Source organism: Staurois parvus, unplaced genomic scaffold (genome assembly GCF_062004578.1).
Source record: "Staurois parvus isolate SC_StPar_1 unplaced genomic scaffold, SC_StPar_1.0 ptg001418l, whole genome shotgun sequence".
Classification (NCBI taxonomy): domain Eukaryota; kingdom Metazoa; phylum Chordata; class Amphibia; order Anura; family Ranidae; genus Staurois; species Staurois parvus.
The window spans coordinates 140,367-154,578 of record NW_028319214.1 but is presented as its reverse complement, the minus strand read 5'-3'; the positions used below and the strand labels follow the sequence as shown (position 1 = coordinate 154,578).

The window sequence follows — 14,212 nt, the reverse complement described above, 5'->3', positions numbered from 1 at the left end:
ATGAGGGGTGGGAACAGGCCAGGCTGCATGAAGGACCTAATGCCCGAATCCTGCATCAGCTGATGCTTGAAGATCCATGTTATAGAACATTGTAAAGCTATATATTGAAGATTATCTATCTGCATTACAGACCTAAGCAGCTGAGCATTGATGTTCAATTCCTAAGAAGCACTACTGCCACTCTTAGAATGCACTCCTACCATAAAAGTGTTTAAAGCCTGCAAGGGGAAATTTTTTGTCTACCGGGCACTTTTACCCCTTTTTCCTGCCCAGGCCAATTTTCAGCTTTCAGCGCTGTTGCACTTTGAATGGCAATTGTGCAGTCATGCAACACTGTACCCATATGAAATTATTTCTTTTTTCCACACAAATAGAGCTTTTGGTGGTATTTAATCACCACTGGGTTTTTTTATTTTTTGCACTATAAACAAAAAAAGGTTTTTCTTTGTTTTGATTATAAAATTTTGCAAACAAGTAATTTTTCTCCTTTACTGATGTGCATTAAGGCTGCACTGATAATCAGTGCCCTGATTATCAGTGTAGATGTCTCTGAAAGTTGGTGGTTATTGGCACTACTTGCCTCATGCTGTGACAGCATGAGGAAAGTACTGCCAATAATCGGCAAGTGTATTTACATGGTGATCAGCTGTGATTGGACACAGCTGAACACATAGTAAAGGGTCAATCACAGCGATCTTTTACCATGTCATGTGATCAGCTGTATTCCAAAAGACAACAATCACAGAGCACTGGGTGCATGTTCTGGGGGGATGTCATATGATGCCCTCCCAGAACTAGACGACTGCGCTGTAGCCGTCATTCGGCTATAGTGCAGTCAAGAAGTGGTTAAAAAGTGCAAGTAAAAAAAAAAAAAAATGTACATTTATCTTTTTTTTATAAACCAGGTGGAACATGTAACCTGTTCCCCCAGGGTGAACTTATCCTTTAGGCCTGAGTAACCCTGCCCGATTCTAGCAATAGTAGAATGATAGGATGCCTGACCCCTCTGGTTAGATAAGCCTAAAGCCCTATGCAAGGACAATGTTGCTAAGAGATATGTCCTTATACTGTAGCTCAAATTACATCTAAACACTTATTTTTTTGGGTTGGGAAATAAAAGACAGCAAGATTATGTCCTTATTAATGTGAAATGACAAAAGAACTTTAGGCAAAAAATCCCGACTAGACCTTAGGACAACCTTATCCTTGTGTAGGATCATGAATTTCATTTTAAAAGCCAATGCTGGTGATTGATACTCTTCAGGCTGAAGTAATAGCCACCTGAAAACTAAGATAAAAGAGATGCTACCATTGCTAAGGTCCAAAAAAGAGAACGTTGGAGAGCTGATATTAGGTTCATGCATGAGAATGCACAGGAAAACACTTAGAATGTTTAGGGGGCTCCATGATCCCTGGCCAGTGAGACCTTTGGGACTCATTTCTGGAAGTGGTAGTTTCAAATTCTCCTTCACACCATCGGTTATTGTGGCCATCAATGCCTTTTGGGCTGCCTCATCATGTCTCCTCTACTTCATGTCTCCTCTACTTCATGTCTCCTCTACTTCATGTCTCCTCTACTTCATGTCTCCTCTACTTCATGTCTCCTCTACTTCATGTCTCCTCTACTTCATGTCTCCTCTACTTCATGTCTCCTCTACTTCAGTATTGTACAACGTCTTCATTTTTTGTGATCCTACAAAATGAAAATATATAAACGAGGTTGGGTGTCCTTTAACCAATTTAGTAATTTCCTCTTTTTAACCTTCTTTTCAAGCTACACCTCTTTCCTTCACCCTGTGTATTTACGCTTTTTCTGTCTTCAGGCCAGTCCTGTAATGCACAGGTTTCTCTCTCGGTTTCTTCTCTCAGTGGGTTGGTGGTCCTCATGGATACAGAGAGTGGCACAGATGTGGCCACATCCACTCTGCTTTCTGCCTTATTACACTGAGTGCAGGGCCCAAGGTTGAGCAGTGAAGTAGTACACAACTGGCAAATTCAGGAGACATACACAGGTCTTTAGTGTAATACATTTATTTACAGAATAGCAAAAGTACATCACATTTAGTGCAAATGCAACTAATGATATTAAGATTATAAGTTTGTAAACTTCCCATAAGCCTCCGTATTATAAAGCTTTCAATTTCAGCACTTCAAAATGTTGGACATGTTTGTGACCCCGATACATTGTGGGTAAATTCATCGCAGAATTCTCCATCTGAGAGTTCTCATATTACAAACTTGCATTCATGATGATGACTACCAAAAACAAATGATCATGTTCAACACTCATCTGCATCTATGGTTTTCTGTTCCCAGTGAGCGGCTTTTACATTGTGGAATAAATCCAGACATTATGGTCTACTTATGAACACTGGAACAAAGGAAAAATGGGATAGCTGTCCAAACCAACCAATCAAGCTTTAGAGGAACCATCCACCCAAATGTAATGGTATAGCTGTGGGTGGGTCAAGTCTCTTATTCACTGGTTTGTTAGATCACTCAGAGGCTCAGGAATGTTAATGCTCCACCCACTAAAAGTCACGACTAATGGTCTTAATTCTTATCACTGGTTCTCATTTCACATTGTGGAGAATGCAGCTTAAATTTGAAAAATGGTAGCAGGAATGAAGTCTGAGAGATGCAAGAGGGGGATTTTACCTACCATTCAGCTTGTATAAAAGTCCTTTGTACATCTACCTTTAAAAAGAGACTATTTTCCCTAAACCCTTCTCCAGGGGATGGAAAATCAAAACGCCTGTCTTTTCCAGCCTCCAAAAAGTCAACACTTGCAGGAATGGCAAATGCCATTGTTCCAGTGTCTTCTATTTCAAGGAGAAGTGCTTTACATTTTTTTCAGAGGAAGCAAGAGTCACTTTAACAAGCAACCTTAGTTGGAGCCTTGCCCAAGAACACACAGAATTCGAGGCTAAAAATCACGTATGAAATTGAAATGCCTATAGCATTACTTTGTGTTTCAGATATGTTTTAGATCAGGGACTAGCAATTTCTGAAGCTCTACAAATATTTTTTGGTGGGGATGGGGGCTCCAGACCTTGTCATAGAGCTTTTCCAGACACCTGCTAAACCCCTTAACCCTAGAAACACTTAGAACATGTTTATCAAAATTACTGCAAACACACTGTACTAGATAATTTGCTATTAACGTGAAGAACGTTGGCTTTGAAAAGCTCTGGAAAGTCAAAGTGAACACTTGTTCTTTACACCCATTTGACTGAGGCCTCTGAAGCATCCTTCAGCCCGTTTGTTAAACACGTCTTAATGAGAGGGCTGCCTACCCCTTCACACAAATAGTGGCATCAGCAGGCTTTTATTACATTTCAAGACATGACAAAGCATACTGAAAGTCTGCTAGCAGCTTGTTTAACACGACAGCCAGCCCAAAAAAGATCTGAGTTAAACCCCCTCCAAACTAGAGCTGGAGGTTTGTGTTACAGGCTTATAGACTGAAGGCTTTCAGAAAGGCAAATGCTTTCTAAAAGCTTTCTGTACACATTGCATTTATACAAAGCTGGGGCTGTTATGTACAAAGCCTAACAGAAAATATTTTGGGGGGATTGACCCTGAAGCTTTCATCAACATGAACTCTGGCTGGACTTAACTGGTCCCCTTTTCATTGCTCTAGAAGTCATAAAACAGCACCACCATGTTTAATACAGTTGCAGAGAAGAAAAACACTGATGCACCCCATAGGTGGCTTCTGGTTATCTGCTCATTACCATGTAGGCACTTCTCCTGGTCCTAAACAGAGCTCTGTAGTGGTAAGGCAATGCAGGAGGTTTATGTGCGTAATTAGGAACGGACCGGTAAAAACAGGTAATAACTATGAAGATTCCATGGATCCCCACAGGAGACAGCTGTAGGTAGTTATTTTCCATTTTGTACACAAAATCCCCAATATATACAGCAGTACTTGTATGGTTATCCTAGCCTAGTTTATAAAAGTTAACATAACCGTTAGGTATGTGACACCAATATATATATACTGTAAATCTTTGACAACAAAAGCACAAGACTGACTGCTAGAACAGAAACAGAACAGAGAACCCATCCAGGAATCCCACTTCCATCCACACTCATTAACGAGTGAGAAATGCAAGATGGACGGCAACAGTAATTAATGTAATTTTTTCCTGGATTGGGTACGAATCTTTTCATAAACTGCAAGTATTCTACAATAACCTGGTCAGAGGAAATTGTTGATTCATTGCTAAAAAGATTTTATTCAACCAAATTGTATAGATTCACAGATCCATGACAACATTTTAATTATTATCCAGTTTAAAGAGGCTCTCCAAGAAGCAGTTAAAACCTTTTCCACTTAAAGCGCAACTGCAGGCTAACTGCTAATCACACAGCTGAAATGCATACATGAATGGTTCTTGTTCAAGTTTTCTCTTCAGCTAGTCTTGTGACATTTACACACTGCACAGCCAGACAGACAGGGGAAGACACAAATTTCCCTGGACCAGCTTTCGGGTCATTGTCCAGTGAATGGGCTGATAGAGAGGTGACCTGGAAAGCTGAATAGGAAATTGTGGTGTCACCTGATTGGCCTTACCATGTGACAAATGTGTATGAATGAATTACACAACTGGCTGAACAGAACTAAACATCCTTTGGAAGGCAATGATGTTGACATTGTCAACTATGTATTTTGAAAATCTGCTTTAGCCACATAGGAAGGGTGTTCAGTAACTACAGCCCTCACCTCAAACTTCCAGAAGAGAACTGATGGCTATATGAAGTCTGATCTCTTATTTGCATTGCTAAGCAAAGTCCTACTTACCTAATCCTAACACAGAACACGTATCTATAGTAAAATCTCTCCCCCATAAACCACAGCGGCCAATTTCAGTCAGACTTCACAAAGCCATTGTCCACCACAGAACTTACCTGAACAGTGGTCAAGTGAAAAATGTTAACTTTGGAGATTACAAAAAAAAAAAAACGACAAAAAAAGACACAGAATTGGGCAGAACGAATGAGTAAAACCATGTTCTAGCATCCGTTCACATTCAGTGGCCATGAGGTAGTCATGACCATCTGCAATGACACTCAGGAGGAAGCTAGTTTGGGACACATACAAGACGAGGAACACTGCAACAGAACAACTAGTCATCCACTTTTCCATTACAGCAAGATTGTCATTAAACAGGATTTCACAATCAAACTCACCAACTGGATGCTTTTTCAGCTCTCCCCTTTAAATGGCCACATCACCCAAAATAGTCATCTCAAATATAGATTTATGCATGTTGGGATTCATATAATATATATTTACATAGACATTTTATATGATAAACATCTTTTTTGCTAAAAATTTCCAGAAACATTTACATATATGGATTTCAGTTTGATACAATGAGGAACCTCTTTCCTATAGATCTACTAAATGATCGTGTAGAGAAACATACCGGGTCTAAAATGAGAGATGAAATGAAATTGTGCTAACAGCCAGCTAATGGACATACAATGTTACAAAATCAATGTTCAGGGAACCTGGATATTAATGAATGATGGAATGAACTTTATGATAGGTTTAGTGGTCTTTTAGATTTTAGACTTTCTAAATCTTTGTACTAGCAAAGTAACTATACCAAGAATCTAACAGATACAAGTGTATTAAAAGAAAAATCCAGTAAAACCAGCTTTGTGCAGAAGTGCATTTTATAGGTGTGTACCTCTGACCCCATTCTGGAATTTGGTTTGTGAGACTGGTTCTAGACAATGCGGGAGTCTGCCCATATATGTGTCAGGGGTGTAAAATTTAAATGCTGACAAGTATGGTACATTTTCTGATAGGGGTTGATTCTCTAAAACTGGGGAGTGCAAAATCTGGTGCAGTTCTGTATAGAAACTAATCAGCTTCCAGATTTGTTTTCCACAGATTAATTGAACAAGCTGAAGTTAAAAACTGACTGGCTACCATGCAAAGCTGCACCAGCTTTTGCAAATTTAAGCCCACAAAGTCTAAAATCAGGAATGTGTTCGCTTTGCTGCACCCCAGGTAGCAGACTGGTTTCACTGGAGTGCTCCTTTACCTATGGACTAAAGTCCATCTTAAAGCCCAATTGAAGTCTTACAACTTTTAATATTTTTATTCCTGTACTCCTGCATGTTATAATTTGACTGCTTCTTGCTAGGAAATGCCCTAACATACCTTTTACTGATTACACTGATTATATGGATTCCTGTCTTTCCCTTCAGTGGTTTGTGCTGGCAGAGCAGAGTACCAATCACACCCCCCTCAAGACAAGTGTTCTCACTCAGACTTGTGCTGCAGAGAAGGAGAGGGAAGTCTGTCTGACCAGCTTTGTGTGAATTAACAAAAGCAGCGGGTCACTTCTGGTGCCTATTGGACTGCACAATAATATTTATACCCTCTGTGGAGCTGCTGTAACAGAGAAAAAAAAACCATGCGAGACTGGAAATTGTCAATACAATCCCTATCTGTTTCCATTACTTCAATTGGGTTTTAATTAAGGTATTTTTTAGTCACCCTATGCACATTTTAGGCAGCAATAATGCAAGCTAAATTGACCTTCAGCCTACCCATTCAGAAAAAGCGCCCGTCCTTTGTGCTATATACCTCAGACAGGGTCACAGGTCCTGAATGAACTGCCAGAATGCACATCATGACCAGCCCCACTGTGTAGAGCAGAAATATACTGTAGAGTCAAACTAATTAAGGGAAGAAAAAAAAAAAAGAAAGCTCAAATCACACCACAGCAAAACGCATATCTGTTCAACCCATTCACACATTAAAGTGTATAAGGTGTGCATACCGAGTGGAAGAAGCCATTTTGCTGGATAGGCCAATTTCTCGGACAAAGCAGGAAATCATTTCACCAGGCATCAGTGAATTAATACAGGGAACATTGATTTAACCCACAAAATGGCTTTCTACTCTCTATTTATGGCTGACAGATACACTTTAAGGATTGCACATTCTAAAAACCGCCAAAAGACTGGCCTAGCCAGGACGCGGTTCACGTCAAGCAGATAACCATGTGCTCAAGAAATCATCTTGAAATTTCTGGATCAAGTTACAGAACACAATTTTTGCTTTAAAGATATTAACACAACTAAAAATACAAATAGAAATATATAGATTTCTTGGAGAAAAAAAATAAAGCTTTCTTAGATATTAGAGAACTCCTTCAGACTTTACAGTCTTCATTGGAGATTCACGAAGAAAGGCAAAGCCATAGATTATAAGAGCCCTCAGTTATTACAGTGAAGAATTACAGAACCGTCACCACAGCTAGCAACAGGCTAGCTGAGAATGAAGAAAAAAATTACAGAAAGCAAAACTCAAAATCTCTCTCACCTTTCCAAAAATCTCCCTCACCTTTCCAAGCATTGTTTTCTAACAACCTTAAAACGCCCCATGTGTTTAGTTGCACAGCTATTCGCATAAACACGAGACATTATGGCTTTGTTAGGTTTACAGGCCTATGGTATGTAAGCAGTTTCCGGTTGTAGAAATTTAAAGCCTCAGTCCTTAAAGAATTAGTTTTCCATGACCCTTCGAAGCAAGCAAGCAAAACAGAAAAGAATAAGAACGGAGGAGACAGACATGTACTTCAGTACGTGGTTATAATTTACATAAAGATTCTGCAAGAAGGCCTAGCAGGAGATGGCTAGTGTTCAGTCTTGTGATACACTGGTTTTCCTCAGGACAATGCTTTCCATTGGGGAAAAAGGCAAAAGATCCCGGGTTCCATCTTGAGGTGTATTTTACCATCTTGTCCAATGTGGAATGTTCTTACTGCCTCTACTTTTCTCTAGAATTAAAAATAAACACGATCAGTGAATGTTTAAAAGGATTCTCTCTCCGCCAGTTACCAAACACCTGCAAATCACATTTAGGAAGGGGATCGTGTTATGCGCACCAAACCTAGACAGTCCCTGGTACCCTAGTATTTCTCTTCCACTGATGTAACGCCACAGAAGGGGAGTGAAAACAATGAAAATACGTTCAGTTAAGGAGAAAAGCAGCTTAAGTATCTAAAGCTGAAGCTTGGTTTTTTTTTTGCAGTTTGCAGGATGGGTACAGGGTTGGACCCTCTGTTATGTTTTTATTGTTGCCTGTGCCCCACTAGGGAGAGCCACTCTTCTTCGCATGGTGACTGTCATGTGAGCTAAAGAGAACTCTGAAATTTTGTGTTTTCCCTATTGAAAGAATCTCCCTGTACTCCAGTTGTGGTGACATTTGTCTGATGACAAATAAGTAGGGGTTGCCCTCTTATTTTCAAGGGCATTACTTCTGTTTCCACAGGACTGGAATTGAAAGATACATAGTTGACAGTTTCAACACTTCTATTTAGCATACTCAAAACAAAGTTCCGTCTTTACATTTTACCCAACAAAATAATGGCATTGTGCGTTTCCTGCCAAACTTTTCTACTTTATAGTGCATATAGTAAGGAAGGAGCACTCTATGCCCCTCTTCCTTCCAGCTGATAAAAATGATCTTTACTAGATTTATAAAGAATCAAATATTTGGATAAAACCAGATTATCTTCTCACCTGGCAAATATTAGAAAATAATTGGTTTGCCTGAGGTTTTCTCCTGCACGTATGTAGTAAACCTTTTAAGAAATTTGGGGTATTCACGCTTCGCCACTGCTCTTAGAACTGATGCAGGAGCCCATCCTCCAGGATTCACTGAAAAAGAAAGCAGGTTGGTATATTACTACACTCAAATAACTATGTGGACAATATGCCAAGCCCAAATCATGATCTCAAACATTTATACCGGTCATCTGTACAGAGAATTATTCAGCTATTTTGCCTAACAAGGACTTTCATTGCAGGATCACCAGAAAGCTGCAGGTTTAGGCACATTGAAAGTGACATTTGAAAGTAAATTTTTTTGTTTAAGCTTTTAGGAGATTTAGTTTAATTTACATAAATAGAAGGGTGGGGATCCTATTGGAGCAGCTCTGAAGTGGGAATATGTTCCATGGGGCCAGAAGTAAAAAAATAATCAGACACTGTGTGCCATCATATGTTTAGCACTACATGGTCAAGTTCAGATTTCTAGTAATCTGGAAATGCAGATTTTTGCTTTGCATGTATTAATCATATAGTATCCTCATCAAAATCAAAGCTACATGAACTCCTGTAGAAGTTTAGCTCTCCTGGCAGCAGAAAAGTGTGTAACAGCAGTACCACCTTTCGCACTTGGACTTTATTCATTTGACTGGCCAGAGTATTTTCCATGGATGTCAAACACCCAATTGCTAAAACACGGCAACTGTTTAGGCACATTTTTGCTGTGTGCAGCGTTTTTTGGCCAAACCCTCCTCTCCTGAACGTGATTCTTCTGCATTCAGGAGAGGAATGTTTGACTGCCCCTAAACTCTGCTGCTTCTAAATTCTGATAAAAGCCTATATGTACATTAACACATAGGCTTTTATTGAGTTGAGATCAGGGGCTTTGGCAAAAAAAATGCCAAAAGCAGCAGTGTGCATGAGGTGGAGTGTCAGGGGCTGCAACTGTCAAAATATTTAGGACTGGTTGTCCTATTCAGAAAGCTTTCATTACTTTGAGAAGTTCTAGAACACAGAAGAATAAAGCCTTACCATTTGCAACATATGTAATCTTGCATTGAATGTTGTCTCTACTGATTTCTTTGTTGCCTTCTGGTGGACTGACTAGTGTTTGACAGATCATGGCAATGTTGATTTTGGCACGGACACACCTGTTATTGAGCTAACGGAGAAAACACAAATGTAAACTGGTCGGCTCATAATGATAGGCTAATAAGTGTCAGGCCAAAAGTGACCCATTCACTGAACAAAAGTATTCCGAGAGTTGATGGAAGGGGTTTCTTAAGTCTGCTATGTACCTTTTAAGATATGCAAAAGAAAGCCAAATTCATATTTTCACTACCGTGGACACAATACACAGCAACATACACTGCAGTACTTGGTAATGGATGTGTTACACAGTGGCAGAGCTGGGCCCCACACAGCTTAAAAACGGCACTGCTATCAATTAGAGGCAAGGCTCCGAAAGAAAAAGAAAAAAAAAACAATACCTCATTTTTCATATGCATGAAAAACTTGTGTGTGTTACCGCAAGAGAATATAAAATACTGTTATTGATAGCTAGTAGTAGTTTGTCACCTTCAGCTGGACTTGTTCTGTAATACTGAAAATGTTTCAATGCCCATGCAAGCATGTTCTCCAATTCTAACAAGTGTTAGAAACATACCTCAGCAGTTCTAGCCTCAGATAAGTTTCACCAGCACAGGAGAAGTCCAGCTAAATGTAACTACAAGTATCTATACATTTTTCATTGAATGAAGGTTATGGCTTTTTATAGAATTTCTAGGTCTGTGACATAGCTAAAATCCTGTACGAGTCAAAATTAGGGTGGTTGCAAACCTTAGACAAGAAATATGAACAAAGCCAATCTTTCTATACTGTGTACTTGTCTCAATCCCCAAAACACTGAGTGAGATTTCTTTCTGCTGCCTCCTTCCTCTTATCTGCATGACCCACTTGTGATAGCTTTTCCAGACACCAAAACATAGTTTGTGACAGGAGGGGAGAGCTCCAGCACACAGCATGTGATTGAGAGCCACAGCTGTGTATGTTCCCATTTACTACAAGGAAGTGGGTGTGTCCCTTCCCTCAAATCAGGGCTCAAGAGCTCTCCTCACTAAGCTCTGCAAGACTTCAGATCCCCACTCCCTGCTTTTCAGAGCTGAGAGATGCTGTGTAAAGTGTGTATTTTGGAACTCTACAGAGGAGAGTTGACTGCAGATAAACAGGTACAGCTTTTGTAGGCCAATTGGTTTCTTAGTGAAATGACTAGTCTCACGTGATACACAAACTATATAAGGGTTTTCAACCACTGTATACTTTGGCTTGAAGGTGGGGAAGATTAAGAACATCTGGCAGGTTTTTATCATTGTCTATGTCACTAATGAAGAGATTCACTCTCTATGGCCTGCTGACCACTTTCACCAGAACTAAAAGTAGGGGAAAACCCAAAAAGTTTGAGATGTCAGAAGGTTAAGAAAAGAAAGGATTGTTCTTAGAGATTTCCTCTTCCTTTATGTCTATTGGACAGGAACAGTTATTCTCCGTTGCCCCCCCAAGGAGTGTCGGGAAGGGCACTTTTTTTTTTTTTTTGCTGTGGTTTAACATTCAATTACAGGTCTCCTTCCTATGCTGTAACTGGACTGTACAAGAAGTCACACTCTAATAAGCTCACCTCTTTCAAGCTCCTTTTTGTGCTGCTTCTCCCTACCCCTCTTTGTGCTCTGTTATACAAGGACTACAAGAGGCTTATACCAAGCCAAACTAATGTACTTGCACAGATAAATACAGCTCTGTAACCACTAAATATATTTTTTAAATCCAAGCAAATGTCTTTTATATCTGGCTGGAGTTCAGCCCTAACTATTCCTAACTACCTAAAACTATTCAAGTTTTGAATTTAGATGTACTTTAACAGTACTTATTGTCTGAATATGCAACATCTGTTAAGAGATCCTTTGCCCTTGTGTGCTTATGTGTGATTTAGGTCCACTATGGGAGTGCAGTCTTACTCTATGAAGACTAAATGACTTAATGTGCACTGACTCCCCATAGACGTCCGCTTAGCCACCAATACTCCATAACCAGTATACTCACCGGAGCACTGTCATGATCTACAGAGAAATTGCACACAATCCAAGTATCTGTTTCATTTTCACTAGCAGCTGGAATCATTCTGATAGCAGATAAATACAAGACATCCCGTTGGGAAGCCGGCCACACCCTCTGCAATCAAAAGCCATCATTAATTGGGACAAATGTAAAGAAGCATCAGAGAGCAGAAAGTGTTCAGTGAAAGCATCATACCTTGTGCGTCTGATAGATGATGACTGCATTAGGAGATAATTTCTCAACCACATGGAAGTTTTCAATAGTAGCTGTTGAAAATATAAACAAAGTTAATATATACATAAAAACTAGGAAAAATTAAATTTAACCGTAGAAGCTGCTGCTTACTTTCCCAGTCATTGCGCACATCGACATTCCAGAAGTGTTGGCAGACTTCGTGCCCAGTAACGCCTTTCACAGAATGGGTGGCCTTTAGTGGGTCGAGGACTATGCCATTCTCTTCCACTTCTCTTCTATAAACCTATGACCAAGTTGATTTAGGTTATAAAATATAGAAGAAAATATAGGTTTCAGATTAGGCTATTCTTATTGTTAAATGTCAGTACTGGAGAATGTCTATGACAAACATGTTATAAGTGACATGATGAACCGAGCTAAGGAAATAAAATATACCTTCTAAAGTTACACATGTGTATTTACTGATATATTATTTCAATCTAATTATAAAACAATACATTTCTCCTCTGGAACACAATCTCCCTTCTGAGGTGCTAGGAAACAATAGGACCTTAGTTACCTGGAAAAAAATAGTATATTTGCTCTTAATCCCTACATAAATTTCAAGTAGCAGCACCAGCTGCTACAACAACTGCATAAAACCCATTGGGAATCGGTTACTCTGCATTCAGCAGTTTCATTTTATCTTTTTATCTGTAACAAGCAGGGCGGACTGACCATTTGGAAACTCAGGGACAGCCCAGGGCCCGGGGTCAGTAGGGGGCCCCCATGAGATGCCCCTGGTACCTTTTTCAAAGGCTTTTTTGAGTTTGGGCAAGGACACAGGGGCCCCATGTTCCCCTATTGCCCGGGGGCCCTATGAGTTTTCAGTCCGCCCCTGGTAACAAGTGTCAGTGAGTGTTGTTTCTCAATGCTGCTTTCCCTTCTTTAAGTGTATCGAGACCCAAGAACCAAAATTTGAAAAATTGCCACTTACCAGTCCATAGGTCCGGTGACTGCATTAGTTTTTTTTTTTTTTTTAATAGGCTTTTACCTTTTATGTTAATCTGGTGCTTCTTCACTCCCACACTTTTTAACTTAGGGTGAGAACGGACACCCACTGTACTATATTTATGAAGGAGAAGTGTTGTTGCTCTAGGACAGGACTACAGAATTTCTCCATTAAACTCTTCTCCATAACAAAAGGGATTGAATTCTGTAGCGGACAAAGATAGCTGGGTATTGTGGTAACTGATAACATTCATCAGAAGCAGCAAGCCTAGGATTTCTGCTCACTAAATTTCTGACAGGATCAACAGATATTTTTCAGCAATTATCAGGCAAATCTATCAAAAAGTTGTCATATATATGATTTTATTACACACATACAGTTTATATACTCTTTAAAGATGAACACTAGGTTGCTGTACTTCAAGTGGATATACCAGTTACGTTTTTTTTTTGTTTTTATTTTGTTTTTTTTTTTTCTTTAGAGCCAGTGGTCTTATACAAGCAATCTGAGTGGCTAACTAGCTGCTCGACTGCTTGTACAAGCAGCGGGAGCAGGATTTCTCCCCCTCGGGATCTCCTGTCCTATCAGGAAACTCGAGTGACCACTCGGCACGTCCTCCAGCTGGCCAGACAGCCAAAATCACTGTTGATCGGCTCTCAGTTATAGTAAACCAGAAGCTATGACCTGACATTACTTCTGGTTTTATACAGTGGATATATTCTCATGTGTTTGTGACTCTTGTATAAGGGTCCATATGTTCTGGTAAGAGTCCTACCATTTTCTGGAGGTGAAGCACTAATCATATTGAAGACACATGGTGATCTACTGCATGGTTACATATACTGGGACTATTTTCACATTTGGGCGGATTTATATTATCACTTATATGGTTGCCTTAGTTGCGACATTTGAGCTCTGCAATTTATTTATAATATTTGTACACAATTAACCCGATTGTCTTGCCAGCAGCTTTTTTCATTTATTCACTATTTGAACAGCTTTTTAGGTTTCTTTTATAACTTCTGGTTTACTCAGGTTTACTCAACTAAAAATGGTACCATTTAAAAAAAAAAAAACAAAAAAACAAAAAACAAAAAACAAAAAAAACATTCAAAACACTGATCTTGGGGTTTTGAATGCTTTTGAGTGCAGAGGAAGTATTTGGGGTCTTATACATCCCAGATCCCTTCGTAAAGAGTACCTGTCACGTGTCTCTTGTTGTCACAAGAAATGTTTACATTCCTTGTGACAGCAATAACCGTGGACAAAAAAAAGTTATAGAGAGTGTAAACAAAAAACAAAAAAATAAATAGATAAAAAAAGTAAAGCCCCCCG

At 39.5% G+C, this 14,212-nt stretch overlaps 1 protein-coding gene across 1 annotated transcript in view; it reads right to left on the bottom strand.

The window, feature by feature from the left end:
- Nucleotides 1-2,015: 2,015 nt before the first annotated feature.
- The window catches only part of LOC149436096 (ceramide transfer protein), a 139,755-nt gene continuing 127,558 nt past the window's right edge, over nucleotides 2,016-14,212 (bottom strand). The window contains exons 14-19 of the mRNA XM_089661967.1: nucleotides 12,037-12,169; nucleotides 11,887-11,957; nucleotides 11,677-11,805; nucleotides 9,613-9,742; nucleotides 8,554-8,691; nucleotides 2,016-7,808 (exon numbers count right to left, since the gene is read on the bottom strand). Coding sequence (XP_089518093.1) covers nucleotides 8,564-8,691; nucleotides 9,613-9,742; nucleotides 11,677-11,805; nucleotides 11,887-11,957; nucleotides 12,037-12,169 — 591 coding nt within the window. The 3' untranslated portion in view covers nucleotides 2,016-7,808; nucleotides 8,554-8,563. The remainder of the gene's footprint in view (nucleotides 7,809-8,553; nucleotides 8,692-9,612; nucleotides 9,743-11,676; nucleotides 11,806-11,886; nucleotides 11,958-12,036; nucleotides 12,170-14,212) is intronic.